This window comes from Pocillopora verrucosa, chromosome 6, assembly GCF_036669915.1.
Source record: "Pocillopora verrucosa isolate sample1 chromosome 6, ASM3666991v2, whole genome shotgun sequence".
Taxonomy (NCBI): domain Eukaryota; kingdom Metazoa; phylum Cnidaria; class Anthozoa; order Scleractinia; family Pocilloporidae; genus Pocillopora; species Pocillopora verrucosa.
The window spans coordinates 24275248-24301391 of NC_089317.1; the positions used below are offsets into that span (position 1 = coordinate 24275248).

Consider the following 26144-nt stretch of genomic DNA (forward strand, 5'->3'; position numbering starts at 1 on the left):
CTCATTCCTGGGAGACCTTTTCAGATACAGAGCAGGAATTCACTCGCAAGTCCTAGATTATAAAGAACTTGCTTTACACTTGCTTCACCACGAACGTTGGAGAAGATCCCTTTCTAATCATGACAGAACTCACAAGTCGAGCAAAAGCTACTGACCTGTCATAATCCATAATGGTGTTGAGCCTGTGAGCTATGGTGAATACTGTGCGGTCAGCAAACTCTCGCCGAATCGTTTGCTGAATGAGTTCATCAGTCTCTAAGTCCACCGCAGCCGTGGCTTCGTCCAGAACCAAGATCTTACTTTTACGCAGCAGCGCACGCGCTAAGCACACCAACTGACGTTGACCAACACTGTGGAGTACAGCCAGTATGAATAATTTGTTTTTTACATGTAATAAAGCTAAAAGAAAAAGTTCGTCAAGTTAATCACCTCAAGTTCTCTCCTCCCTCTGCAATTGTGTACTGAAGTCCTTCATTAAGCCCTGAGACAAAGTTCTTCAGGTGACTCACTTCCAACACGTGCCATAGCTGGTCATCAGTGTATTTATTGAAAGGATCTAAGTTAAGTCGAAGGCTCCCAGAGAACAGCACTGGATCCTGTTGCATCATTCATGCCAAGAATCAGAAGGATTATGTTACGAAAAAATAACACTAACAGTAACAGCAAAGACAACAACAAACAAAATTAAATTTGATCGAGAAAAACAGCAAGCTCTTGGATCACAAGTTTTGGATCATTTGCTACCAGCCCTCCGCATACTATGATAACATCTCTTTGTGGGACCGAAGGCCCCAAGGGCGTAGCCCCACCCTGCGTAGACCTTTTCGAAGTAAAACACGGCACCAGGACCTCTCAATCAGGAGTCCAGCGTACTAATCAACAGACCATCACATCTCATATACACACGTGTCCGCACACGTGTCAATATTGCTTAAACACGTATACCTATACTGTGCTATTACCTGTGGGATGATGGTTAGCCGCGAGCGTAAATCCTGCAGCCCAAGGGTTGCGATGTCAACACCATCGATGGTTATTTTTCCACCAGCTCTCTCCAGAATACGGAACAAAGCTAACGTCAATGACGACTTTCCCGCTCCAGTTCGGCCAACAATGCCTATCTGTTGGAATTAAAAAAAGTACGCTAAAGTATGAAGTGATTTTACAACCTGATTGAACGTAAATCCGGATAGGAGCGTGGGGTAAATAGTATGAATTTGACTCTGATTAGGATTTCCGCTCGGGTTGTCGAAACGTTAGTCACCCAGTGGCGGCCATCGACAGTAGCTCTTTCAACCCTTTCAATTCAAGGCTCTCTTCAGTAATTCTCCTTACTGTCTGCCACACATCTCTTATGATGTAAGTTCGGAGAATTTGGTATTGGATCAACTAGTAATTCCCAAAATAATATTTTTCTTTGTTCTCATCACTTGTCTGCTTGATATTGCATTGATATTTTAGGAGCTGAGGCCTTCACTCACCCAGACGATCAGACTTCACGGTCAAATGCATATGAAAGTGTAAGTTTACAGTTTGCTGGCCCTCAATATCATCACTGTACAATTTGACGTTAGCCACGGCAGCTTTCCAGTCAACAATAATGCATTACGCGCAAAGCTTAAGATTAAAAACGATTTCAAAAGTCGAACTTCGTAATTTTAGTCTCTCCACCAAAGACAGAGAAAAAGTACCCAGTTGATCCACAAAGCCTCATCCAGGAGCCATTCCTCACTATTTGACATTTCTGTCTTCATTAACCCTTTAACTCCCAAGATCTGATAGTTGATTCTCCCCTCTAGCTACTACACATTCCCTAGTAAATTAGTATCGAGAATTTGGTATTAAATCAAGATAACAAAAACTACCTGATAAGTTTGATTATTCTCATTACCTGCTTGCTGGGTGATGGTAAAGAAGAAAAGTTACATGTTAGTCAGTGATAGGAAACCAAAGTAATAAAACATAGTGGGACGATTAACCGTTTAGATTTACCCTGGCTTGTTTGTGTACCTTTTCTCCTGGTTTAATATCGCAGCTGATCTGTTTCAGTACAAGAGGTAATCCTTCTCTGTATTTCAAGTCAAATTGATCCATTATAATCCGTCCAGTGAATGGCCAGTCGTCTGGCGGTCGATTTTCTGGGATGATCCATCTAGCCTATGCACAAAATAGTTGATATAATGATTGAAAATGAATGGATAAAGAAAATGACCTGGATCAAACCAAACTACAAATCAAACAAGTTTAAAATCATTTTGGGTTAAATTTTTGAGAAACCTACAACTATCACGCAATAAAACCCTCGAGCTCAGAATTTAATAGTTTTAAATTCTTATTGCTATTATTGTCATTAGTTACCTCTGTATCTGTTTCTGAATATTCTTTCACTCTTTCAACGGAAACAAGTTGAGTTTCTAGTTCACTCGTCATGCGCACTGCCCAGTTGAGAGTTTCCGTAATCTAAAGACAACACAGAAGAAGTAAATGAATCTAGATAAATTGATAACTTCTTTAGACAAAAGTGCCGCTTAAGCTTCCAGCTGTGGTTTCTATAGGCGAGTGAAACAACGCGTTCAGCTTGTGCTATGGTTTAGTATCGGTATGTTCACTAACAAGCAAAGAAATGATCCTCACAGGTCACGTGGCTGGACTTCGATCTTAGAAATTGCAGAAACGAAGCACGGGAAAAATTCCCGGCTTCGACGGGATTCGAACCCATGCCTCCCAGAGCGGACTAGTAGCGCGCAACTACCGACTGAGCTACGAAGCCACACGTTGGGAGCGAGGCAAATGTTTGACCGTTTCTTTTACTACATCCGAGCTTAGCCAATGTACTCACCTCTAACGAATATGTTAACGACATTCCCACCAATCCACTCATGATTTTGTCTCTGCTTAAGACAGCAAATAACCCAGCGAATAATATCAAGCAGTTACCGAGAAATTCAAGACGAACTGCGAGCCACCTGTGAAGACAATGAAAACAATGTATCAATTATCCACATTTAAAACGAACACCTTGGATCAAGTAGAGCCAATTTCTGTCCCTAGCTTTGTCTTCCTACATTTATTGTGAAACAAAACTGTATTCAACTGACACCTATATCACTTGCGCGTGGAAACAAAAAAAAAACCTTTAAGTATCCAAAACATGGATGAGCAGATATGTTACGACGTTAAATTAACATAGACGAACCGCACGTACTCCACTATCTCCAATCACATTGACATTAAATTCAGTTTAGCAATCCCGGCCAAAACAGAGCTTACGTGGAAAAAAAAAAGAAAGAAAAGAAACGAAACGTCAGCTTTGAAACTCCAATGAATCCTCCGAGATCTGCCTTTACTTGCTCTTCCTCACCTGTTTGAGGATACAGTAGAATAGTAAGCCACTTGATTCTCATCTGTTCTATAGTAATTATCGAGGATAAAACGGCGTTGTTGAGAATACGCTCGTATGGTGCTGGCGCCGTTCACTGTTTCCAGGAAGTGACTATAGATTGGTGACCGACTGACGGACTCGATCCTCTTCAACTGCCGCGAAGTTGCTACATAAACTCTCTGTAGAAATATATTAAAACAGTTCAATGCTCTTAACATAACGACCAAGGGGAAAAATTAGTCAATTCTCGGTTAAGGAAATACTGTTCGCCAAAATTAATGCAAGTTGGATAATTTAGGCTAAAACTTGCTGGAGTAGAATTAAATTTGAGACTGCTAAAATGTTCTCGTTACGTAATTAATGCAATCCGTGCTGACAAATTTTGTTCATGGCAACTTTTGTCGAGGTCCGCTAGTCTTAGAAAGTCTACCAGGAGAAATAACAGGTCACCTTCTTCCACATATACAAACAAGGAAAACTCGTCACAGCAAAAGCGGGCCCAAGGCTTTCTTTACGCCTTGGTTCACTCACCTGTATATAAAAATAAAAAATTGCAACAACAGGCAACGTAGCTAAAAACAGCGGAGTGGCGTAACTAATCGCTACGATCATCCCAATAATTTCGAGTGAACACCACATAAAATCCGTGACACACCGCGGTATGGTATCATCAATAGTGTACAAATCTTTCGAGAACCTGTTGACAATTCTCCCCAGTGGGGTGGTGTCAAAGAAGCTCATTGGTGAATGCATGACGTTGACTAGAAGGTTGCGGTGCAACCTTCGAGATGCTCTCATAGCTCCAACTGTGACAAAAATAGAAACAAGGAAAGTGAAGAATCCTTGACCCAAACCGAGGCCACCGTAAATTCCCAAGTACAAGTTTCTTTGTTCGTCTGTAGTGACATTTGCCGAGCTCCAGTACGCCAGCCATATTCCTGTCCCTACTGTGCACGCTTCCATCAGGAGAAAGGACACTATGGTTAGGAAGGAAGCGCAACAGCCCACAGACTTGAGATAGGAGAAGAATACTGCGAACTTGACCTAAAACAATGCGAGAAGTCACATTATTGATACTTATAACCCTTCCGTTCCAAGATCTCATTGGTAATTCTCCCTACTGTGTGCCATATAATTCTTAGGTGGTTAGTTTGGAGAATTTAGTATTAGAGCCACCTATAATCCCCTAATTTATATTTTTCTGTATTCTCATCACTTGTCTGCTTCATATAGTATTGATATTGTAAGGAGAAATTCTCTCTTGGTCACTTGTGGGAGTTAGAGGATAAAGACAAAGGCAGGGGCTGTAACAAGGATACTAACAGTAATATTGATAACGATTAACAATGGAAACGATAATGACGATAATAATGATGATGGTGATGATGAAGCTCAAAACTTAAATTGAAAACAATAACGATGATGAAAATGACAACGACGCTGATAATAATCGTGACATCGATAATGACAGTGACAGTGATAACGGTAAGAATAATTACACCGATGAAATAAAGAATCACAAAAATAATTAACAAGCGAGTAAAATACTGAAACGATGGCAGGTCTCTCAACAATTCTTCACCCGTAGGTGAAAGTTTGGTTGGCAACTTGTGCATAAAGCTCTTTATCTAATTACTCACTCTTCCAGTCTCTGAGCGTTCCTCCTCAATCATTTTTCCCAGTTCGTCCTCATCGTCGTTTTCATCCTTCTGACTAACTTCCTTAACATCAGAACTGCTTGCTTTGGAGCTAGCCTTCGCAACAGATCCCTGTTCCTCATTTTCTAGAAAAAACAAACAACAACACACACATAAACAAAAAATGTACAAAAGGGAATTTGAGCAAGTCAAGGCGAAAAGTTCGAAAATTCGAGTTTCACGCTTTGGTTATAAAGCCACATGTTTCTCCCTTAGACCTGATAAACCATAATCGTGGAAGTGGATAAAAAATGCAGCAAAAGCACTTTGGATGAAAGTTTATACAAGAGAAATCATAACAACCAGGTCAATAAGTATTGGGAGAAACGAAACCTCGTGCCCTCCCCTCCTTCCCTTGTGATAAAAAAGCCATCTTTTTTCACCTGTTGAGTTGACTGAAGAGTGGTTTTCCGATGAGTAGGTTTGTAAGAATTCCGCGAAGGCTCCTGAGTTGGCCATCAACTCTGAGTAAGTACCGCACTGAAAAAACAAACAAACAATAAATTACCAACAATTATCGTATCGTTGGTGGGGAGAATAGCTTAGTTCTTGTGTAAGGCTTAATTGGCGACAGTCTCCAGTGCCATTGAGCTTCCTGTTGGACGCCTATCGATTGAATGCCGAAAAATATGAATTCTCTTTTATGTGCTTTGCTAGGCAGCAATGGCGACGTAGGCCTTCCTTTCAATTGTGTGTTTTAAAAGGTCTGTTGCATAGTTTGAGTTTTTTGTAACCGACCTTTGCAACATTGCCAAAAATTCATTGACTTTGCCACCGTGAGATTTTTTTATTACTTTTACCCAAGTGCACAAGAGAGATCGTTCCCGTTCGACGAGTTCTATTTATGGTGTTTTGTGGCACACGAGCTTTCATTTATCTCCATATACAATGCCATTAAGGATGAACAATAAACAAACCTCGGTAATTCTTCCCTCCTTGAGCACGATAATTTGATCCATTTGTGGAAGAAAATGAACTCCATGAGTCACGAGCAAACGAGTCTGTAAAGAAACAAAAAAAAAAAGGCGAACTTCACTATAATCAAACACTTAGGAACTCACAAGTCTCAATATACACTGAATTCACGATAAAGGGCCCACTAATAATCTCAAAATTCCTCGAATCAAATTGTGAAGGCAGTTAATAAACAGACTAGCCGTGGGATTGAGCCCGCCTGCCTGCTAACATTTAAAATGAAGTACTGATCGCAAAACATATAACGCTGCCCAGGGAATGAGCCTGCAAGCTCTAAAACACGAACTCTAGCAAACCTTATTTTTTAACATTCCTCGTGGCCCTAAAACGTTCTCAAATATGTGTTTTCCAACATGTGAGTCCACAGCACTGAGTGGATCGTCCAACAAGTAGATATCAGCATTGAAGTACACAGCACGAGCCAAGCTTACACGTTGTTTTTGTCCACCACTAAGATTAATACCCTTAAAGGAGGAGAAAAAAAATGGTTAAAACAAAATGAAATTTTCGAATACATAGGAAAGCACCAGGAGTCATGAACAATAGAGTTGACATCAACGGGAATAAAAGGTAAATACCTCATAGAAAACGTGGAAGTCTCATCATTTTTTTAATCATTTTGGTTCTTTTTCCCAAAACAACCATGTGTGGAGCCATAGTCTAAGGAATTGGATAGCTTACAAAGTATGCCTACTTTGGTGTTGTTATAAATTTATGCACTTTTAATTATATTGTTATTAATGTTCAGACGCCCTTTTGGACTAAGAGAGGTCTGTTGAGAATCCTAGCTCCTTTGAAAAGAAACAAAAGAACATACTCGCTCTCCAATTTCTGTGGAGTCACCGGCGGGAAGAATTTCCAGGTCAGGTCTCAAAGCACACGAATCAAGCACGTTTTCGTAGCGTGCAGAATCCATGGCTTTGCAGAACAGAATATTGTCTCGTAAAGTTGCGTTCTGTATCCAGGCCTGCTGAGCAACATACGCCACAGATCCCTACAAATATGCGAAATACAAGAAAACAGGATGTAAACCGCTTCAAGCGCAGGAAAAGCGAAAGTGATCACGTCGGAATTGGTTGTAGTTTGCATCTTAATAGCTCGTTTAACAAATAGATATCAGCTTTGACAAGACGCTATCAGCAATTGCTTCAGGGCTAAATTCACGCGAGAGCAAAGCAATGTAAAACTAACGCAATCCATGATCACCTTTGAAAAATAATTGAACAACGTTCTACAGAGTTCTCACCTCCACAGAGACATTTCCATCCACTTTCTCGGCATCTCCAAGGAGGGCAGAAAGTAAGGAAGATTTTCCACATCCAACCTGCCCGACTATGGCGACAAGTGAGCCACTAGGAATTTGCAACGACACCCTGGAAAAAAAACCCCTCACTGGTTAAGTTTCAACCAACAAACGTCTCATAATTCTCATTTACTTGTACATCATTTGCGCGCGTTTATAGGAGACGGTTTTACTTCTGTTTGGAGATACTTCCAGCGTAGAAAACATTAGCTATTTACATGTAATGCTCTTTTCAATTTCGCCGTTAACTTTCAAAACTCACTCTTTCAACACAGGTGCATTTCTGCTGCTCCACGTAAATGTACCATTCTCGATAGACACAGCAGAGGACGACACTGTAAAATAAAATATACATAAACAAATAAAACACAATAAAAAAAGGACGTGAATGAGGCAGTAGGCAAAATTTCTTCCGGATTTGAAAGGAATTAAAACAGAACAAGGCGTAGTTAACAAGTTCACTTTGTGTGGTTCCTCCCCCACTGCCTGTTGTTGTTATTGTGATTGTTGCTGTTGTTGCTAATGCTTTTGTCTTTGTCTTTGAGGACCGTGTTGTCATTATAGTTGATGTTGTCTTCAATTTTGTGTTTACTCTCTCCTTTCCGCTGAGCAGATTGTTCAGTCATTCTATTTCTTCACATCATTAGTCCCCGCGAGCAGGTTACCATTTAAAAGTTGACGAACAGTTTATTGAATGATTATCTTAAAATGACAAAAAGGTGAACAGGAAATCTTACATGTTGTTCTTTGGACACTGTTGAGGTCCAGTTCCTCTAGGTTTAGAAAATCTTGCAGCCTCTTCAGAGATACACTTGCCTGTTGAATAAACAAACAAATGAACCAATGAATAAACAAAAACAAGAAAACTTCCAGTAAATTCCCATGCGGATAATGTTTCAAAATTCTGAGTTAAAGTCACTTTTGAAATCTTCGATGAAATAAAGGGTCATTTTGTTGATGTGAGTTTACTAATTAGATTTAGAGAACAACAACAAAAGAGGGTTAAATATTCGAATTACCTGAACACAGGAAACGATGACATCGGGAAGCATGACAAGTGGGAAGCGCATCACATTAAAAAGCGCCAAGGCAACGAAGGCTTTACTAGCTGTTAGCAAATTGCCAGTAATTACATAGATCGCAAATGTGGTGACTGCCACCTGAAGAAAGTAGAAAAAAAAGATGCACACAACGGTTTAGAAGAACATTTACTCAGTTTGACCAATCGCTAAAAAAGCAACTGTCCGGCTGTAATTATGAATTGAAGACTTTTTGCTATTTGACATACATTACATAAAAAAATGGTTTAGGAGTACATTTGATTGCGTAGTCTGATCATTCGGTTGAGTTAAGTTGTTCATGTGGTAAGAAATAAAATTGAGTTAAAATTGTACTAGAAAGTAGAGCATAAAAAAGTTCACTTAGGTATGTTCCACTGTAACGTGTCACTGACTGACTTTTTTTTCATAAAATCAAATCCAAAGCAACTACAACGGCCAATCAGAAGAGAGAGAATCATCGCCAGAAGAGCCAATGAGAACTCAAAGTAAAAACAAGCAAACTACCTAAAGCGCGGGAAAACGCGGGCGACCAAGTCGTAATTGGTGTTAGTTTTGAATCTGATTGGCTAAGAGTGGCGCGAATTTTCTCAACCAATCAAACAGCAACGTAACGCAATCTCGGATTACTTCCTACACTCAACTAAAAAATGGCTTACAACGATCACTAGCGTTGCTTCCCTTTGCTCGTTTGGGTTTTGGAAAGAGAAAACCTGAGAAGTCTTGATTAGCAACTTACTAATGTCGGTGCACAGCCAAACGTAAACATAAATCCTGCCGCCCAGAAATCAGAATTCCTCAAGTACTTTAGCTCTTTTTTACGTTTTATTTCCACCTCTTTCATGAAGGACTCCTCCCAAGCGTACAACTTGAGGACCTGGAAACAAACAATTATATCAATCAACACGACAAGTCGCAGTTAATCCATAGATTGATCGATCGATACTAACTTTCTCTTTCAATTTATCCACAAATCAGACAATGACCGTCCCACTAGGTCTATTAACCGTTAACACCCTTACATCAGTATTTATATTCTCCTTACTGTTCTCCACACAATTCGTAAGGTGCTGACAAGGAGAATTTGTCTCACAATCTTTCCCTTAGTTGGTAGAATTTCCTTTGTTCTCGTGACCCTAAGTTGCAGAAACTTACCTTTATTCCGCTAAGAATTTCATTCATCAGTTTAATCCTTTCATCTTTCTCACTCATTTGTTTTACCTGTAGGTTCGTTTAAAATAGAATAATTTCAAATATCTTTCATTTTGCAACCCCCATCAAGTTACGAGGAATATCAATTGCATAAATTGTTTCAGTCAACCTCTTTAATTAAGTTGTCAAAACGAAAAGCGCAGCTAAATATTTAACATTTCAGGTTACCCTAGACAATTTAGGCTGTATCTCCAAGCTACTTAATAGAAAATGTAGCCACTTTTGATGGCAGATGCCAAAAGCCGTTTTACCATAAGGCTGTTCAAACTGTAACATCACAACTGTTTGTTAAGGGGGGTTATGAGGATTGGTGTTTTCATTTAACGGCGATCACATCAGCTACAGAAGTACGAGATCAAACACTGCAGTATATAAACTAGGCATGTGGCTGGTCTTTGCTCCTAGGTTCGAGGGGGAGGAGTGTAGGCTCATATTCCCAAACAGCGGCTGGTAATCGAATATAAACCTGCAAACCTGAAACCTGTATTTCTATCTGCCGTGAAATCGGATTGGAACATGAGGCATCCATACTCTTTTTAGAAACTAAAGTGTGTGCTCTACAGCAAAACAACAGTGCAAAGACGTTCAAGGAAACCATAACAGTAGCAGTATAAGAAAAAATCTACCACAATACTAGAGGTGCTTGTTGTTGAGAACAACAAAATCAAAGGTGTGCTATTTCTGACCAAAACTGGTCTATTAACTGACCTGAAGAGTACTCATTCTACTTCCAAAAAACATATTTAATGGAATAATTAGAATCATGACTCCTAGTCCAGCCAGAATGGAGAGTCCAAGAGTACTATAGAGAAAGTATAGAGAACCAGCGATCTGAAGTGGACTCGACCACAATGAGTTTATGTAAGTCGTGAGCTCCATCAGGCGCTGTGCATCCACTGACATCAGGTTCACAAGCTCGCCTGCTGTTGTCTTCCCTTTAGCCTTGCTGTTCAATACTAGAGCCTATGAAATACACACAAAAGAATATAATGCGAGCTCTACTTGTCTTTATGTGTTTCAAGCCTGCACATAATTTTGGCGAGTGAATGCTTAATATTTTGTTGGTGAACATTATAGTTGCCATATTTCGCATTTTAGACAGTGGAAAACTGGGGAGAGAAAGAAATTTATACCAAGGGGGTGAGTGTCAGTCAAAAAAGGGTTGAAAGAGGGTGGAGTCTTCTCGCCTTGCCCCCTACCCCCTTCACCCTTCACCCACATAGTCCACTCTACTATAATCACACACCAAGCGTAAAGAACTCAACTGATCTGCATTTCAAAGTAGCTCTTCACAAACTTAGGCACTTCTGCTGGAATGACTGTGGTACAGGGGTACTACATGACTGTAGATATATGAAAATCATATATCCTTGCAGTAATGAACACTACTGAACTTGTAATTGAAATAAGGCCTGAAAAAAATTCAGGCCTGCCAGGAATTTGAACCCATGACCTCTGCAATACTGGTGCAGCACTCTACCAACTGAACTAACAAGCCAGCTGGGAGCTGGCTGGTTAGTTTAATTTTCTACTTAGAACTTAAGTGATATGATTTAATGAAAGGAAATAATAAAAGATGCAATCTTTTTTGAATCACACTCTCAGATATTCACCAACATATGTCGCTCCTGCATCTACACAAATGATTAGCAGAAACCAGGAAAACAAACAAACTGATCTCAGCTTTTAGATTTTCCAACTCACAAGTATCTCAGTTACCTTTTCATAAACCAAACCAATGATGCCTGTGCGCATTCTCATGCCAATCTGTTGCATAATGTGGAAATACTGGTGAAGTGCCAATGACTGAATAGCAGCTACTCCAAACATGGCCCCGGCATATGCATAACCTTTCCACTCCTTCCATGGACCAAACATATCATCTTTGTCTTCAGTATAGCCAACTAATAATCTAAAAAATTATTAAACAGTTCTTTAAAAATTTCAAATAGCTTCAATAACATAAATAACTGTCAATTAGAGGCAAAGGATTGGGAACATCACCATGCATACTCTTCTAACTATTTCACATGTTATTATCATTGGCATATTCTATGTATTCAGTAAAGTTTTGCAATCTTGAGCCTCTCATTTAATTCTTTTGTGCGAGGGAGGTGACGGACAGTGCTTTCTCTAGCATGACTAAATATGATGGAAAATGTAATGCAAATCTAAAAAACAAAGCAGTACACTTATTGAATGAAAATAAAGGATTATGTAAAAATCATCCATCTACCATCACCACTTTAGATTCTGAGTCTAGGTTTATTATATTTGTCTAACAAATCAAGTGAAAGGGAACACTGTACTTTAGAAGCTGAGGCTGGATGAAAATGAGCAAATCGTGCAACAGCTTGCAAAAGACAGCAAGAGCAAACTTGAACCCAAACAGGCTTCCCAGTGTTTTTCTGAGAGAAGGTTTTTTCTCCTCTTTTCTCGTTGAGGTATTTTCGACGTCCTCATCAGGGCCACTGTCATCATCCAATAGTCTATCACTTTCATTGTATTCATCTTCATCTTTATGACTTCTTCTGTCTGAATTTCTAATCAAAATCAAATAAAAATAATTGACAGAAAAATCAAGCAATGTCCCATGAGATGATTCTTTAATACTCAACCTTAAACAATTTGAAGGGGTTCTTATAATTAGCTGCATTAACTCCTTAGAAGTAGAGAAAGTGGATAGAACTTAGAGTTGGGCACTCAGGTGTGATGAGTCAGTGCTTATTAGTGAGGTAACAATTGTAACTTGGAGGTGAGGAGAGGAAGAGGGCAGAAGGTAAAGGGAAGTTGTGAGGGCAACAGGTTGGGCCCTGGTGAAAGGGATATAGAGATGGATGCAACAGCTGAGGAATAAGAGTTGAGCCTTTTGGCAGTGTGTCTCCAAGGTGACACAAACAGAACTAACGATCAGTCATCCTCATAGAACCAACTGAAAGGGAAAAACTAAGACAAGAGGAAGATGAAGGTGATTGCAACTGGGCACAAAAGTTTTCATGACTCTCTGGCACATCAAGTAAACTTTCACATCCAGTCAAAACCACCATGTTATTTCCTTCTCACCCAATTATTTGCCTCAAGGATGATGATCAGTAAACATACAAGAAGCCAGGACTTAAGTTTTCACATTATTTTACAATACACTTTATCTGGTTTCTTACATTTTTCTGCATTTCATTTGTTGTTCTGTCCATTTCTTTTTCAGTTTTGGGACAATATATGTTGCTTGATTTTCTCTCCTCAAGGCCCATAAATCCTTGTCCTTGAGTGGTCTTTTGTAACCAGTAGATATAATCCTGGAAAAAAATTAAAGTTATTGGCTATTTTTATTGACACTGGTGCACAGAGTTACACCAAGGGAAGAGGATTTACATCTGCAGACTAAGAATTCTCTAATTTATAGATAACGTCCAATATGAATCAAGTCTTTGATAATTTCTTGCAAAACCTCAATCATGGAGGACTACAGTAGTCCTTTCAAGATTGTATGATAGCCTGTTCTAGGTAATCAGATCACATAAACTATATCATTTCATACAAAAGTTCTCACCAGTTAAACCACCAAAATGTGAGCCTTGAGAGAAAGTTGGCTCTATCTTCAGGATTTTGTTTCTATATGAAATAAAACAAAACCACAGTCAATCAGTACCTTCACCAAAAAAACAGATTACAGATGTGATATTTTAGAGAAACAGGTGTAAAAGATTTTATTGATCAGTTGCAAAATTTAACCTACCCTTTTTACTTCTTCCCTCTTGGCAACCTCAGGAAAAGAAGCCCATCCATTGTCAACGAAATTTTCTGATTGAGTTTGGGAAGTCACAGCTTCAGAATTGATTGAACCATCTTCAACACGTACTTCCATTTTTACAAAAACTAATCTGAAATGAAAAAGAACAAAGCTGAGGTCAAAGTGTACTGCCCAACCCTTTAACTCCTATGAGTGATCAAGACAGAATTTCTCCTTACTACATCTATACAATATCATGAAAGCAAGTGATGAGAATAAAGGAAAACATCAATTAGTGGATTACTAATTGATCTGATACCAAATTATTCAAACTAACATAATTAGAATCGTTTGGCAGACAGTAAGGAGAATTACTTGTGAGATCTTAGGAGTTAAATGGTTAACAAATAGATTTCATGCTGTCATGTGTCTGTTTGGTAATAAATCACAGATGATGTCAAAATGTGGTAAGTGTTGGGAAAAAATGCATGCAAGGCACTGCTGAGTGTGTTACTGGTGTTCTTATCACATTTTCATGTCTTTTGTGATCTATTACTGTACAGACCACAACAACATAGAATCTATTCGCTTAATACAATAAAATGCAATGTTGTTTATGGCGATGTCATCTGTGCATCCTTCTTTCAAAAGATCATACTAACCAATCAAAATGTGTGTATTCAGCCTATGATATATAATGCTAATAGAACCGAGTGGAGTCCAATTCAGTCAGTAATTGTATGAGCGAATGACAAAATCATACGACTGTGAAGCAGGAGTCGGATTTGTTAATCATATATATGATTGGACGACACAATGTCCTGTTACCAATTAATCAAAACTATGACAAAATTTGAGAAAGAAATTAGAATTGGTTATACATTTTCACAAAAAAATACAATAGTTAAGTTGGCAATATGCAAGACAACAGCACGTGCACGTGACAGTTCAGAGTCCACTTACACAGACATGATGTATGAACTGTCCCTTTAACTGTCCTATTATGCTGTCCAATTACAAGCACGATGTGTACACTGTCCTATTTGTGCTCAAATCGGGCTGGTGATAACGGATTGCGTTCGATAATTTTGTTACAGTTTTGATTAAAATAGAAATTGATGTTTACTCCTGTTTAACACAACAGCCCGCGGAGAAAGACTTCAAATTATCATTTTCTTAGTCATTCTAGGGACTAGGCAATTTAGTTCTGTGAGCAACTAAACAAAACAGGGCCAATGAGGTCCAGCTCAATTGTCAGCATGCTGTGAAGAACGAGGCAAAACTTAAAAGGATGTGCATTAATGACATGTACTTGTGTACATGTAACTGGCACATGTACAGCATTGGACATGTAGAATGTCAGAGATGCATTTAGTTTAAGCACCTGAGGACTGACAGTCTTCTGTGTAGCTTGACAATCTTCGCCGGCCAATTACGCACGCAATCGAGCCACAAAGTTTTTCTAAATCTAACTTCGACCGACATGAATTCGTACCAACAAATCCATAAGCCCACATACAAAAACAAGTTTAGCTTGTTTGTTTATATCCGGCATTGTTGTTACGATCTTAAGTTGTGCTACAAAAGGATTGTAACTCAGCAGCACCTTCTAGTATACGCAGAATAGTAATCTCGCTTAAGTAGTGCACATGTTACAAGTAAGTATGAAAAAATCATTCAATTCCAATTGTGATACGCTTACCAAGGTCGAGCCAGCCGGTAAATAGCGCAATACCTGCAAATCGTTGAGTTGTAGAGATTACGCGAAGATGTCAGCAAGCGACGCAGTGTAAACAAGATGGAGGGAAGACACCGGCTTGCTTCGTGTCACACGCCGATGATGACCTGAGGGCCGCTTGTTTACACCACAGTGGTGCAATCCGCGATAACAGTCTGATCGCACAACTTTTCCCTGAGGAGTCTGGTACCTAACTGAAAACAAAATGGCGGCCGTTGCAATGCATTAGGACTAGCAGAAGTTTTACCTTCTGTTGTACTGTAAGACCACTCAGAATACTGTCTAATCTTCACCACATAAAAGAATACCCAGGAAAATTTTGCGGAGAAAGAAATCGTGTTCTTTTATAGAAAATGAATTCGCTTTTACCCAAAGTTCGTCGTGCCCACATGCTTGGAAATCAGTTGCGCGGTCACATCTCTAATAGTCTTCATGATAAATTCTTGTCTGTGGCTTTTCTGGGTTATTTCCCCAAAAGCTATCTCTTCCACACATCTGGATTACATGTAGCTCGTCCAAGTAATAAGAAAGCCGAGAGAACAGAGAAATCTAGAGAAGCTTCTGGCAAGCTTCTGGAGAAGTTACGAAAGACACGCCTTGAGGGACTAGTAAACCCTGAGCCTGTGTCCACACCTGAAGAGAAACTCACCAAGCGAATTAGGAAGATACAGTCCATCAAGGGGCTTTTGCAGTTTTACTGGTTCAGAGTGAATAAAAAGCGAGAACTGACTCCTCTCCATAAATTCACAATTCTTGAATGTATCGTAGAGTATTTCTCGAAAAGCGTTCAGATGAGAGATGTGTTTTTGACTCAGCCTCTCCAACAGAGTTTGTTTGAGATGCTGGCGCAAGACGTCAGGGTACACCTTAATGACTTTGATTCGAACCAGATATACAACGTTGTAATTTACATGGCTAAATTGTGTGTTAAAGATCCTTCTATCTACGCGGATCTCGAAAGGGGAATTTTGTACCACAAACTCAGAGGATACTCTAACAAACAGCTCTCTCAGCTAGGCTGGGCATTTGCAAAATACTGTTTGCATACAAATGTTGTTGAAATATTCCATGCCTTAGATAAGGAGATTTTCTCAAGAGACATATCAAAATTTTCATCTGAAGAACTGTGCACTATAGCTTGGTCGTTTTCTGAGTTTGGCTTTCCCAAAGATAGGCAATTTTACAAGGCAATTGGTAGTGAGATTTTAACTCGAGATCTCAGCCAATTTAAGCCATGGACTCTGGCATCTCTGTCACTTTCTTACTCTAGAGCAGATGCTTTTGTAGCTGAAGTGTTTGAAGTGGTTGAAGAAGAGCTGTTGCAGCGTGATGATCTCAAATCCTTTACAACAAATGATTTGGTTATCCTTGTGTTGGCATTTGGTAGAGTTGGAAAGCTCCATCCTGATTTGTTCCAAAAGTTTGAAGTTACAATGGTGACAAGAAGAGACTATGCTGAGACAGTTCTGAGGGAGTATTTGCAAGAAACTTACCATCTGTTAAAGAAAAGTGAGTTTCATTTAGCAGTTGTGGTCAAAATGATTGAGCGTGTATTAGACCCAGATGTGTGTAATTCTTTATTTGATATTCTGTTTCGCCCTCGTAGATCTTGGAAAGAAAAGGTTCTTCACCAGTACCTTTTTAAAGCTTACTAGGCAGTCAAAACATAGCATACATAAAGAATTATCTGTCTTTGAAAGATTGCCACCCTTCCATAATTCTGTGAGACCATCAGCAAGCCAGCCAGTCAGTCTGTCTGTTAGTCAGACTGTCTGTCAGTCGCACTGAGTTGATTGTCAGTTAGAAGAAGGGAAGGGTAGATTAAGATCACAGGCTGACTTTTTAAAATATTTCAACATGTTTTATATGTTTACCACTTAAAATGCTAGCCTTTTAAATTTTTCTGTTGTAAAGTCTCTAATTGTTAGTGAGTGAATGAGTGAATCAACCAGTCAATCTGTCAAAGAAATGTCTTTTTCTCCCATGAAAACTGCCAATGAGTGTCCTGTGTAGAAATGTCTTGTTCTTATAAAATGATGCCATAATTGCTTTTAGTGTTTGAAGGGATGTGATATGTTTTATTGTGTAATGAAAATTTATTAATCACTATTTTTTACACTTTGTTATTTTCTTAAAAAGTTTTAATCTCATTGGTTTTTTTGTGTGGGGGGGGGGGGGGAGAGGGAAGAAATTACAGGCCTTTCTGATCAATCCTCTCTGAAATCCTTAGAGAGGATAGCATCCACTGCTTCCTAATCTTATGTGTTCAATCAATGGTTAATGGTTATCAGGGATAAAAAGTGTTGCAACAGATTAAGGTTTTATGGATCAATGTGTCAGTTTCTGAGTAACTGTGCACCTGCTTGTCCTCTAGCCCAACAACAGTTGACTTGAAGTTAGTCAGGGTTAATATTAGGTTAGGGAAGAGGTGGCTCAGATACTGCTCAGATAAGCTCAGATATGCTGAGATACTGCTAAGATACACACAGATATGCTGAGAAACTGACATTGATCTGGTTTTTTTTTTAATAACAAGCTTGCTATTAATTTACTGATTTTGTAAAGACTCGCCTTGTGCTTGTGATTGTGATTTTCTAACTTTCCTGTTGTTTGCTCAAAGTTCTTCTTTGGTTTTTGTGTGGGAAAAATGTGCCCTTTTGAGTAACTTGCTTTAATAACCCTTTAACTCCCAAGATCTCATTAGTAATTCTCCTAACTGTCTGCTATACAGTTCTTGTTTTGTTAGTTCGGAGAATTTAGTATTGAATCAACTTACAGTCCCTAATTTTAATTTTTCTTTATTCTTATCACTTGTCTCCTTGATATTGTAGTAATATTGTAAGGAGAAATTCTATCTTGGTCACTCATGGGAGTTAAAGGGTTAAGTAGATCTAACTGGCTCCTTTTTTAACAGATGTTTCTGAAATTCACTAAACATTTAAACACATGCACCATGTTATTGAATATTCACTTCCATTCAAAATACCAAAATGACTTATTTCTTCATCTTTTAGCATTCATAATAGATGAACACCAATAAGAGTTAATCTTTTTTGTTTGCAAACAACAACAACACTTGATTAATAACTCTTTGCTCAAAGGCTTGTGTTTACCATCAAAAGGAATTGCAAAATCCCCCTTTAAGACCTAAATGTAGTGCAATAGCTCAAGAATATTCTAGAACTTAATTGTCACGCAACAACTAAGGAATGTTTGAGGTCACCACAATCTCATGCCCAGTCGAATTTCAATAGCACCAACTATAACGTTACCAAACTTCAGTGCGGTCAAAAGACTGGCACCAAGACCAACTCTACTGCCAATCTCACCTAAGTAGGGAAGAGATGGAAGAAAGTCAAAGAGCACTGATATGAAATTAACATTTATGACTTTGACTTTCTTACCAATAATATTTCCACTTAAGCTTTCTAAAGTGCATTTGTACAGTTGAGAGTTGGTTGAGGACTATGTTAACTGACATCTTTCAATCTATGATGATATACAAGTCATTTTGATAAATTATGAAAACGGGGCTTCTCTTGTTTTCTGCTGTGCAGAAGCTAAGAAAGGTGTCATATATGATCCAAATGTTTCTTTGAAATTGAAAAATATGCAATACAATTATTAATAGCAATTCTATTTAGAGAAGAAATCTGCCGACCGGAAAGCAGGAAATCGCAGGAAACCGCAACATTGGGTAGGGGTAGGTGCGCAGCTGCCCAGAAACAGTGTGGAGATAGTAGCTTGGCAAAACAAAGAAAGGAAACAACAAAGGGAGTTACTGGATGCGAAAATAACAACATCAGCAGCAAATAGCGACAGTAACAGGTTTTAAGCCCGCAAAAAGAGACCAAAAAATTAGCGTTTCAAAAAAGTTTCGAAGTCATTGATCTTACCTGAATTAAACGTGTGGCAGAGCCCCATGGGAGTCACAACTGTCCTGTGATCGCATGTTGGTTTTTCGTTCCAAAGACAGCTGTGCATTAATTAAGTGTCGTCGATTTGATGACCCGCAAGGTGAAGAAATTGTGTAGGGTTCGAGATTGTATAATTGCGTAACCCTTTAGCCTTTAAGAGTGACTAGCATCTAATTTCTCCTTACTATATCAGCACTGAATCAGACATGAAGTTATGAGAATGGAGGAGATGATCACCAACTAAAGCAACTCTTGACTGTTAAACAAATTCTCCTTGTCAGCCTCTTTGGAAATGTATGGAGAACAGTATGGAGAAGATGCATAATGATCTAAGAGGGTAAAGGGTTAAAAATGCTCTCAGTTGAAACAGTACCTTGTATTATTGACTTAAAATACTGGTAAAAAAAGCTGATCGCTCCCATTTACTTTAGCCACAGACTTTCTGATTATGTTAAAGTTGCAGATAGTCACGGATGGAAAATCCGTGATGGCCTCGTGTTTCGAACTGACTTCAGTCGTGACCGGGTAGTTGAAATACTTCTTTAGCAACATAAATGTCTGAAATGAAAAGCACGACATTGCTTGCAAAAGAAGCACAGTCCAGAGGACGCGGTGAATCCATAGTGTTTCGGTAAAAACGTGTTGTAGACCATGAAGAGTAGAACTGTATACAAAGTGACTGGATCATTCTCGTATTGCACCTGCCACGGACGCGTTTTCGCGACTCTCCGCGTAAAATTCTTGGTCAATTTTGCTGTGCCTACATGCTGTACTTCGTTTTGGATCCTGGTACTGTAATTCGATTTCTGACTTTTCTTGAAACCATATTGCTACTTGGTTGAGCTCTCAGGCCGTTCAGACTTATAATCTTTCGATTAAAATCAATGTTACATAATGTGGAAATGTTAACCTTACCTAAAAACGGTGTTTTTAATTTGGCGTTGTTTTTAGAGCACAAGCACCCAGTATTGTAATCATAGAAAGGAAACATCTATACTCCTCTGATAATCATGTCAGTTCTTTGAGGCAAGTAAACAAATCGGCTCGGCAATTTGTTCATTATTTTGTAGCTTACTGCACACGTGTCGTGAGTGTGACTTTCTGAATGAAAAAATTCTCAATTGCCCGTTACTATTTAACTTCGTTCGACACCAATTCTCCTCCTGAAGTGGAAAGGGGAAATCTCGAAAAAGATCTCAAAGAAAGGTAATTGTGCCAAACCTGTAGTTAAAAGTTTTATTAAAATCCTGACAGTGGAAATAGAGATAAAAAGAAATGTTGACAAAATCAATTGAATCAATTGAATCAATTTCAATTGAAATTCAAATTAACATTTTCAAAACACTTTCAACTGAAATGCTCCAGAACAGCAAAGGTTCTGAAAAACTATTCACATTTGCTCTGTTTGTTCAAAAAAGCTAGCCGTTCACACGAGCTAACATTTGCGTTGATGCTTACTTTTTGAAATTAAAGTCGTTCACCGTAGTGGAATAATGCATATGAGCCTGAAAAAAGAGGCATATGGGAGTTTTACCAAGTCTATTCAATGTTTTCTTCTCTACTGGAACAAATTTTCTTATTGGCTTCTTTTCCCTTTACTTTCAAGATTCCCGAAATTGCAACAGAAGTGCAAATTAAACTGGTTCCTAACTTGTAACTTTGGCTTTTAAATCTTAGACAATTCTCCACCCTTAAGATTTAGAGGTTGCATTTGTATCCTTTCTGTTTTGAAGGCACTTGAAAGATTTGAAGGAGGCCTACTTTGGGACCTTAAGTCGCCGTAACTTTAGGCGACTTTGGGCGACTTAAGGCAACTTAAGGCGACTTTAGCAAAATTGGCACAAAAAATATTGCGACTTTAGGCGATTTAAGGCGACTTTAGGTCTCAGAGTAGGCCTTTACATTCTCTAATCGCAATGACATTTTCAGCGATGTTTTACCAGGAGGAAAATGCCTACCATCTATAATGTGAACTTTATATTGGCATTCTGTAATGGTTTGATTGTAGGGACTAATCTTTCTCCTTTAATCTCATATGCACAGCCAGTGGTTATTCAGTTCTTCGCAGTCAACCTTAGCACCTCGCGTATGAATAACAAATTGATATGAACGATATCCTAAACTCGAACAAGCTTATTAGCAACTCCGCAGAGAACATGTTACTAAGTTAGTGCAAACATTAATAGAACCTCTCTTTAAACAACTAGTCTTGTATTTGAATACAGAAGTGACTTCATAAAACTACTTCCTATCCAGTCTCTCCAACTACTTTTCTAGCTGCAGAAAACTATGATTGAAGTGGAGTGGATAAGGTCAATTGGGAAGGGTTGAACCCTTATGACATTGCGTAACCAATAGCAACCTAAGGAAACTTAAGGTGGCTTAAGGTGACTTTAGGCGACTTAAGGCGACTTAAGGCGACTTAAGGTGACTTAAGGCGACTTAAGGCGACTTAAGGCGACTTAAGGTCTCAGAGTAGGCCTTGAAGGCGCTCTTTAGAATACTTTTTATTTGGGGGAGACATGGCACAGTACTTAGTACTGAAGAATTTTGATGCTGTTGACAGTCTCTCCTTTGCTTTCTTCTCTTTCCACTTACACAATTTGATTTTGCTTTGCATCATTAGCATCTCATTCAATTCCTAACCCATATACAACACAGATCTATGGAAAATGTTTTAGTCTTAAAAAACGAAACATGTTCTGAAGTGAAAAAGTGTTCATCTCAACCCCATTTGTATCCTTACGATACCGAGTATGACGTCACAGAACTCAAGCACGGTCAGGAGACTGGCACCGACACAAAGACCAACTTGACCGCCGATTTCGCCTGAGAATAAGAAAAAGAGACAATTCATTCACGTGAAAGAAATCTGCGTGACAGCAAAGGCTCGAGATGATGTACCGGGGCTTTAGCGTGAAATTTCAGCAAATGGCGTCTTTATAAGTAACGGAGTGCAGTAGAAGCACAAGTTTAAATACAAAATAGACACTTATCCTCAAAGATTAAGAAGAAAGTTGATGTTTACATATGAAGAGATGAACTTACCTAACAAACTTGCCAATTCATAGGCCGGTGTTTCCTCAATAACCTGGTAATTCAAATCCTGGAAATAAACACGCAGCTCTAGAAAATTCTGCCTGTAAAAATAAAATGACTTATTGAATTATAAAGAATAAGGTGGATTCAGTTCAATCAAATGAGTTTATAATAGAAAAATAGAAATCCATTAATTGATCAAATATCAAAAGGTGATAATGAACAAGTTATTGACATACAAATTTGCTTAAGTTTAAAATTAGGTCAGTCAGCCTGAAAAATAAGAATTCGACCCACACTCAGGAACAATCCACAAAAGTTTTAGTTTTCTGGAATTTTTGAGGTGGACGAGGGGGAAGTCGGAATCGTTGCAGGAGGGGGGGGGTCGGGTTTAAGCCTTACTTTCCACTACTTATTAGACTTGTTCTCTTTGCCTTACGTTTAACTCCTTGGGTGCGCTATATATATAGTCAACTGGTATGTTTAAAAGCCCCATTAGGGAAGAGGTCAATTAACATTATCATTATTATCATTGTTAATACTTACATTAGCTGTGATCGCGACACAAAATTTTTATCTTTTTTTTCCTCAAGATCGAGTTTACAGGAAAAGTGAGAAGTTACAATCAGAGTTTATCTTTACCGTATCCATAAACGTTAGGCTTTGTCCAACAAACTTAATTTACATACGATTACCTTAACCATTGTTGTGTTTGTTTGATTTTTTCTGATGTCCAGTAAGTGTTATTCTCCCCTGCTTTGAAAAACCGCGACAAATATCCTTCGCTAGGGAACGCAGCGTATGACAAGTAGGGTTCATAGGAAATCGCACCACAGGGCACTGGACAATCACACTGATTTTTCTTTAAGGTTTGAAAGTTAGCTGGAATATGAAATAATGAGGAGGTAATGACATCAGGTTGCTCAAATATTAGAAATACATCATAAAGCCCGGGGCAGATAACGCTATCCAGCAAAAAAGTGTCTCAAAAAAAAACAAACAAACAAACAAACAAACCAAAAAAAAAAAAAACAGGCGTGCTGCGCTATCCAGCAAATGAAGATTTATCCAGTGGATAGCGAACAACCGAGGCCAGAAGTAAATTGGAAACATATATGATATACACGAACCTTGAGCTTTAAGAAGACAAGTCAACTCTTTTTTGGTTTTGCAGGGTTTGGTGCCGTTCAGTCCTGTTGAAACAGGATGTAATTAAAGTATTTACAGTGCGAACTTATGGCACTAGCTGGTGCATGAACAGCAATGTGTTGAATTACTAAAGGCACGCTCGCACAACGAATGTGAAGCGGATAAGTTAATTGAATAGTTATGAGTTGCCCTAATGATTAATTCTTTACTTTTCAAAGTTCCTAGTTTCACAACGGTGGAGAATACGTCATTTTTCCCTCTCTTTATGTTGTCTGCCTCACTATTTCGTATCAACCAAAAATTCGTCTCGAGCTTAAAAAGTTTTCAGAAGTCTATTAAGGGTATGATTTAGGTATAAATTTCACACATTTTTCAAATGCCACTACTTTGGTTTAAGGTCTATTCAACTTTTCAACCTTGCAGAGAGAATTCCAAGCAGTCTTATCACCCTCTTGACCAAATTTATTTAACGTCACCTCTTCATTGCAGACAGGAAAGTATCAGTTCGGGGATTACTTTCTTTCATGAAACGTTAGCAAACTTCCAGAAGATTTCTGAGTGAGATCCCTCCTCTCCCCCCTTCCCCCCCCCCTTGAATGTCAATTTGTAAGTGTATTATCGTTCCAAACCAGAAATTACCAAGGTAAGCTCAATAATTAAGAAGAGTATCATTTGAAAACTCACCAGACATTTCCATGTTTCTACAACCGCATTCTTTTATCAAAGACCTGGCCTCACAGAGCGACAAACATGATGAAATTGTGTACGTCGTGTGATCAGTTATGGCATCCATCTTTCCATCGTAGCAGTTGCTTTCGTACGGTTTTGGGAGATTTATAACCTTCAACAAGTAGACGGAGGGATGGTAAAGCTCAAGGATTATTTTGTAGAACGAATTTATTTTTTGTTTGACTTATGATTTGATACAACAAACTCGAGCCTTAAGTGATCCAAGGGCCCTCTTTGAGGCAGACCCAAAGCTTCCAAAAGACATTTAAAACTGAAAAAAACAAAAAAAAAAAACAAAAAGAAAGAAAGAAAGAGAGAAAGAACGAAAACCTCGAGGTGTTTCAGATTGGAAAAGGGCTGTAGGAAAAGAAGAATTGTTGCCTTTTTTTTGACACGTTTAAATACTAATGTGAAAATTGTTTCATAAGCTGTGAAAAAGAAATTTCTGAAAGCCATTTTGGATTACCTCTATTTCGTCAACGTATTCATAGTCGTAAGTAACAAATCACTGCTGATTTCGAGATGTACTTTTAACAAAGTGATTAAAAAAGAACGATGAGATTGTGTCAAAAAAAAGAAGATAACGTGGTCTCAGGGGCTTGCTGATCAAGTAATTAATAAACTAAATTAATGATCTGGATTGCAATCGGTCGTAGGACTGTCCCGATTGTGCTCGTAAAATTCTGGAAAGTTGCTTACCGGAATGCTTAAACTATGCTAAAGAGATGCCAAATGCTAAAGAGATGCCAAATCCAAAAAGTTGCCAGCTGAATTTCTTGATATTCTAATATGAACATTAATTAAGTGCTTTATTTTTCGTTCTTCACAATAAATGCTAACATCGGTCAAGAAAAAACAGCTGGAACCTAGCTTTAAGGAGTTGCTCGCAAATAGGGACGAAATTTAAGGATACTCCAAACGTCAAAGCTTACCCAAAAGTTGCCGAGCACAATCGGGAAAGGCCCATTCGGTTGCTACGGTTATGATATTTACACAGACCGCTCTCCTTCCTTATATAACTTACCCTCTTTTTTCGTATCCCTGCAAATACACTTGTGCCAGGACCAACAGAAAATCCAAGCCGACCAACTATAGGCAGAGTATTCTGACGATGAACACGTATCTTGAGGCCGGCGCTGATTGCTTGAATTCCAAAATATTCATATTGTTGTACGCTTAGTATCAAAGAAAGTCCAGAGTCTGCTCCTGCCTCATTGACCTTCAAAACACTTTGACCATCTTTCCCTGAAAAATCTGAGAATCAATCACTCAATCCATCCACCCATTGGTCGGTCCGTCCCTCCGTACGTACGTAAGTCCCTCAACTTATCCATATTAATAATTTATAATCATTTAAAGTAAACAATTTCACCGAACATGAATTTTCCGTCAAACAGTAATCGTAACAGTGATCTACATGGATTAAATCTTTGCGTCTTGGCAAACGTTCCAGATCACTCGGTTGTAATTATAGATCGACTTGAAATCAACAACAAAATAACACAAATTACAGCCCTGATGCTTCGAAAATAAAGCATCTGCATAAATAATGAAGACCTTGGCAGATTCTCAAAGGAAAAAAAAGAAGGCTTGCTAAGATCAAGAAATCCCAAAACATACCTGAATTAAATGTGTGGCAAAGCCCCATAGAGGTCAAAACTGGAGTGAAATTCCTGTAATCGCAGGTCTGTTTACCGTTCCACAGACAAGAATGCATAGTATCATTGATTTGATGTCCCGCATCGAATAAAAATTGTGTTAAGTTGGTTAGTGTGCTGAAGTCTACATTTTCATATGTAGCTCCACCCAGTCCTAACGAAGTCAAATTTTTAACAACAGAACTTCTGTACTTGTTGAAGTTGCAAATAGTCACGGCTGGGAAATCCGGCATCGAATCGTATTTCAAACTGACTTTTGTGGTGTTTGGGAAGCTGAAATACTTCTTTAACATGCTGATGGACTGATATGAAAAAAACGCAATTGCCGTCAAAAGAAACACAGCCCAGAGAATGCGACGAAGCCTCGATTTACCGGTAACCACATAAGATAAACCATGAAGAGTTGCATTTTCCACGAAACCATTCCATAGTTGCCTGATTGCAGACATCTTGGACGCGTCTTCCCCAGACACGTCGTTACCCTCGGGGTTGATTTTGTTCCAAGCTGTGCCATTTATTTTTGAATCATTTCGTAGTAATCCAGCAGTTCCTGACAT

At 38.7% G+C, this 26144-nt stretch overlaps 3 protein-coding genes across 4 annotated transcripts in view; 1 reads left to right on the plus strand and 2 right to left on the minus strand.

The window, feature by feature from the left end:
- LOC131798236 (multidrug resistance-associated protein 1) overlaps positions 1-15233 on the minus strand; it is a 15834-nt gene extending 601 nt beyond the window's left edge. Inside the window, exons 1-26 of one of the 2 annotated variants that reach the window (XM_059115897.2) lie at positions 15093-15233; positions 13364-13508; positions 13178-13239; positions 12789-12923; positions 11937-12170; positions 11347-11539; positions 10336-10590; positions 9571-9636; positions 9155-9292; positions 8377-8517; positions 8095-8173; positions 7620-7692; positions 7301-7427; positions 6872-7048; positions 6351-6518; positions 5997-6080; positions 5463-5559; positions 5023-5165; positions 3914-4426; positions 3362-3561; positions 2840-2966; positions 2359-2460; positions 2011-2157; positions 963-1121; positions 430-596; positions 156-350 (exon numbers count right to left, since the gene is read on the minus strand). In XM_059115897.2, coding sequence (XP_058971880.2) covers positions 156-350; positions 430-596; positions 963-1121; positions 2011-2157; positions 2359-2460; positions 2840-2966; positions 3362-3561; positions 3914-4426; positions 5023-5165; positions 5463-5559; positions 5997-6080; positions 6351-6518; positions 6872-7048; positions 7301-7427; positions 7620-7692; positions 8095-8173; positions 8377-8517; positions 9155-9292; positions 9571-9636; positions 10336-10590; positions 11347-11539; positions 11937-12170; positions 12789-12923; positions 13178-13239; positions 13364-13492 — 3911 coding nt within the window. In that variant the 5' untranslated portion in view covers positions 13493-13508; positions 15093-15233. Of the gene's footprint in view, positions 1-155; positions 351-429; positions 597-962; positions 1122-2010; positions 2158-2358; positions 2461-2839; positions 2967-3361; positions 3562-3913; positions 4427-5022; positions 5166-5462; positions 5560-5996; positions 6081-6350; positions 6519-6871; positions 7049-7300; positions 7428-7619; positions 7693-8094; positions 8174-8376; positions 8518-9154; positions 9293-9570; positions 9637-10335; positions 10591-11346; positions 11540-11936; positions 12171-12788; positions 12924-13177; positions 13240-13363; positions 13509-15059 lie in introns of both variants that reach the window. The other variant, XM_059115896.2, reaches the window with a different exon arrangement.
- Positions 15234-15303: 70 nt separating this feature from the next.
- On the plus strand, positions 15304-17149 carry LOC131798237 (uncharacterized). The gene has a single exon (XM_059115898.2). It carries the CDS (start codon positions 15449-15451, stop codon positions 16748-16750), a length of 1302 nt encoding a protein of 433 aa, XP_058971881.2. The 5' UTR covers positions 15304-15448; the 3' UTR covers positions 16751-17149.
- Positions 17150-21731: 4582 nt separating this feature from the next.
- LOC131798259 (acid-sensing ion channel 4-A-like) lies at positions 21732-26144 on the minus strand. The gene is made up of 7 exons (XM_059115923.2): positions 25550-26144; positions 24954-25174; positions 23885-24041; positions 23182-23244; positions 22747-22933; positions 22061-22152; positions 21732-21841 (listed from the first exon to the last, which is right to left on the minus strand). Exons 1-7 carry the CDS (start codon positions 26142-26144, stop codon positions 21732-21734), a joined length of 1425 nt encoding a protein of 474 aa, XP_058971906.2.

Bases quoted from the DNA above. Each gene is read 5' to 3' on its own strand.
- LOC131798237 (XM_059115898.2), top strand. From the start codon at position 15,449: ATGAATTCGCTTTTACCCAAAGTTCGTCGTGCCCACATGCTTGGAAAT.
- LOC131798259 (XM_059115923.2), bottom strand. From the start codon at position 26,144: ATGTCAGGAACTGCTGGATTACTACGAAATGATTCAAAAATAAATGGC. The intron at 25,175-25,549 runs GTATGTTTTGGG...CAGATTTTTCAG, and splicing joins TTGCCACACATTTAATTCAG to GGAAAGATGGTCAAAGTGTT. The intron at 22,153-22,746 runs GTAATCGTATGT...TTATTTTTACAG, and splicing joins CAAACACAACAATGGTTAAG to GCAGAATTTTCTAGAGCTGC.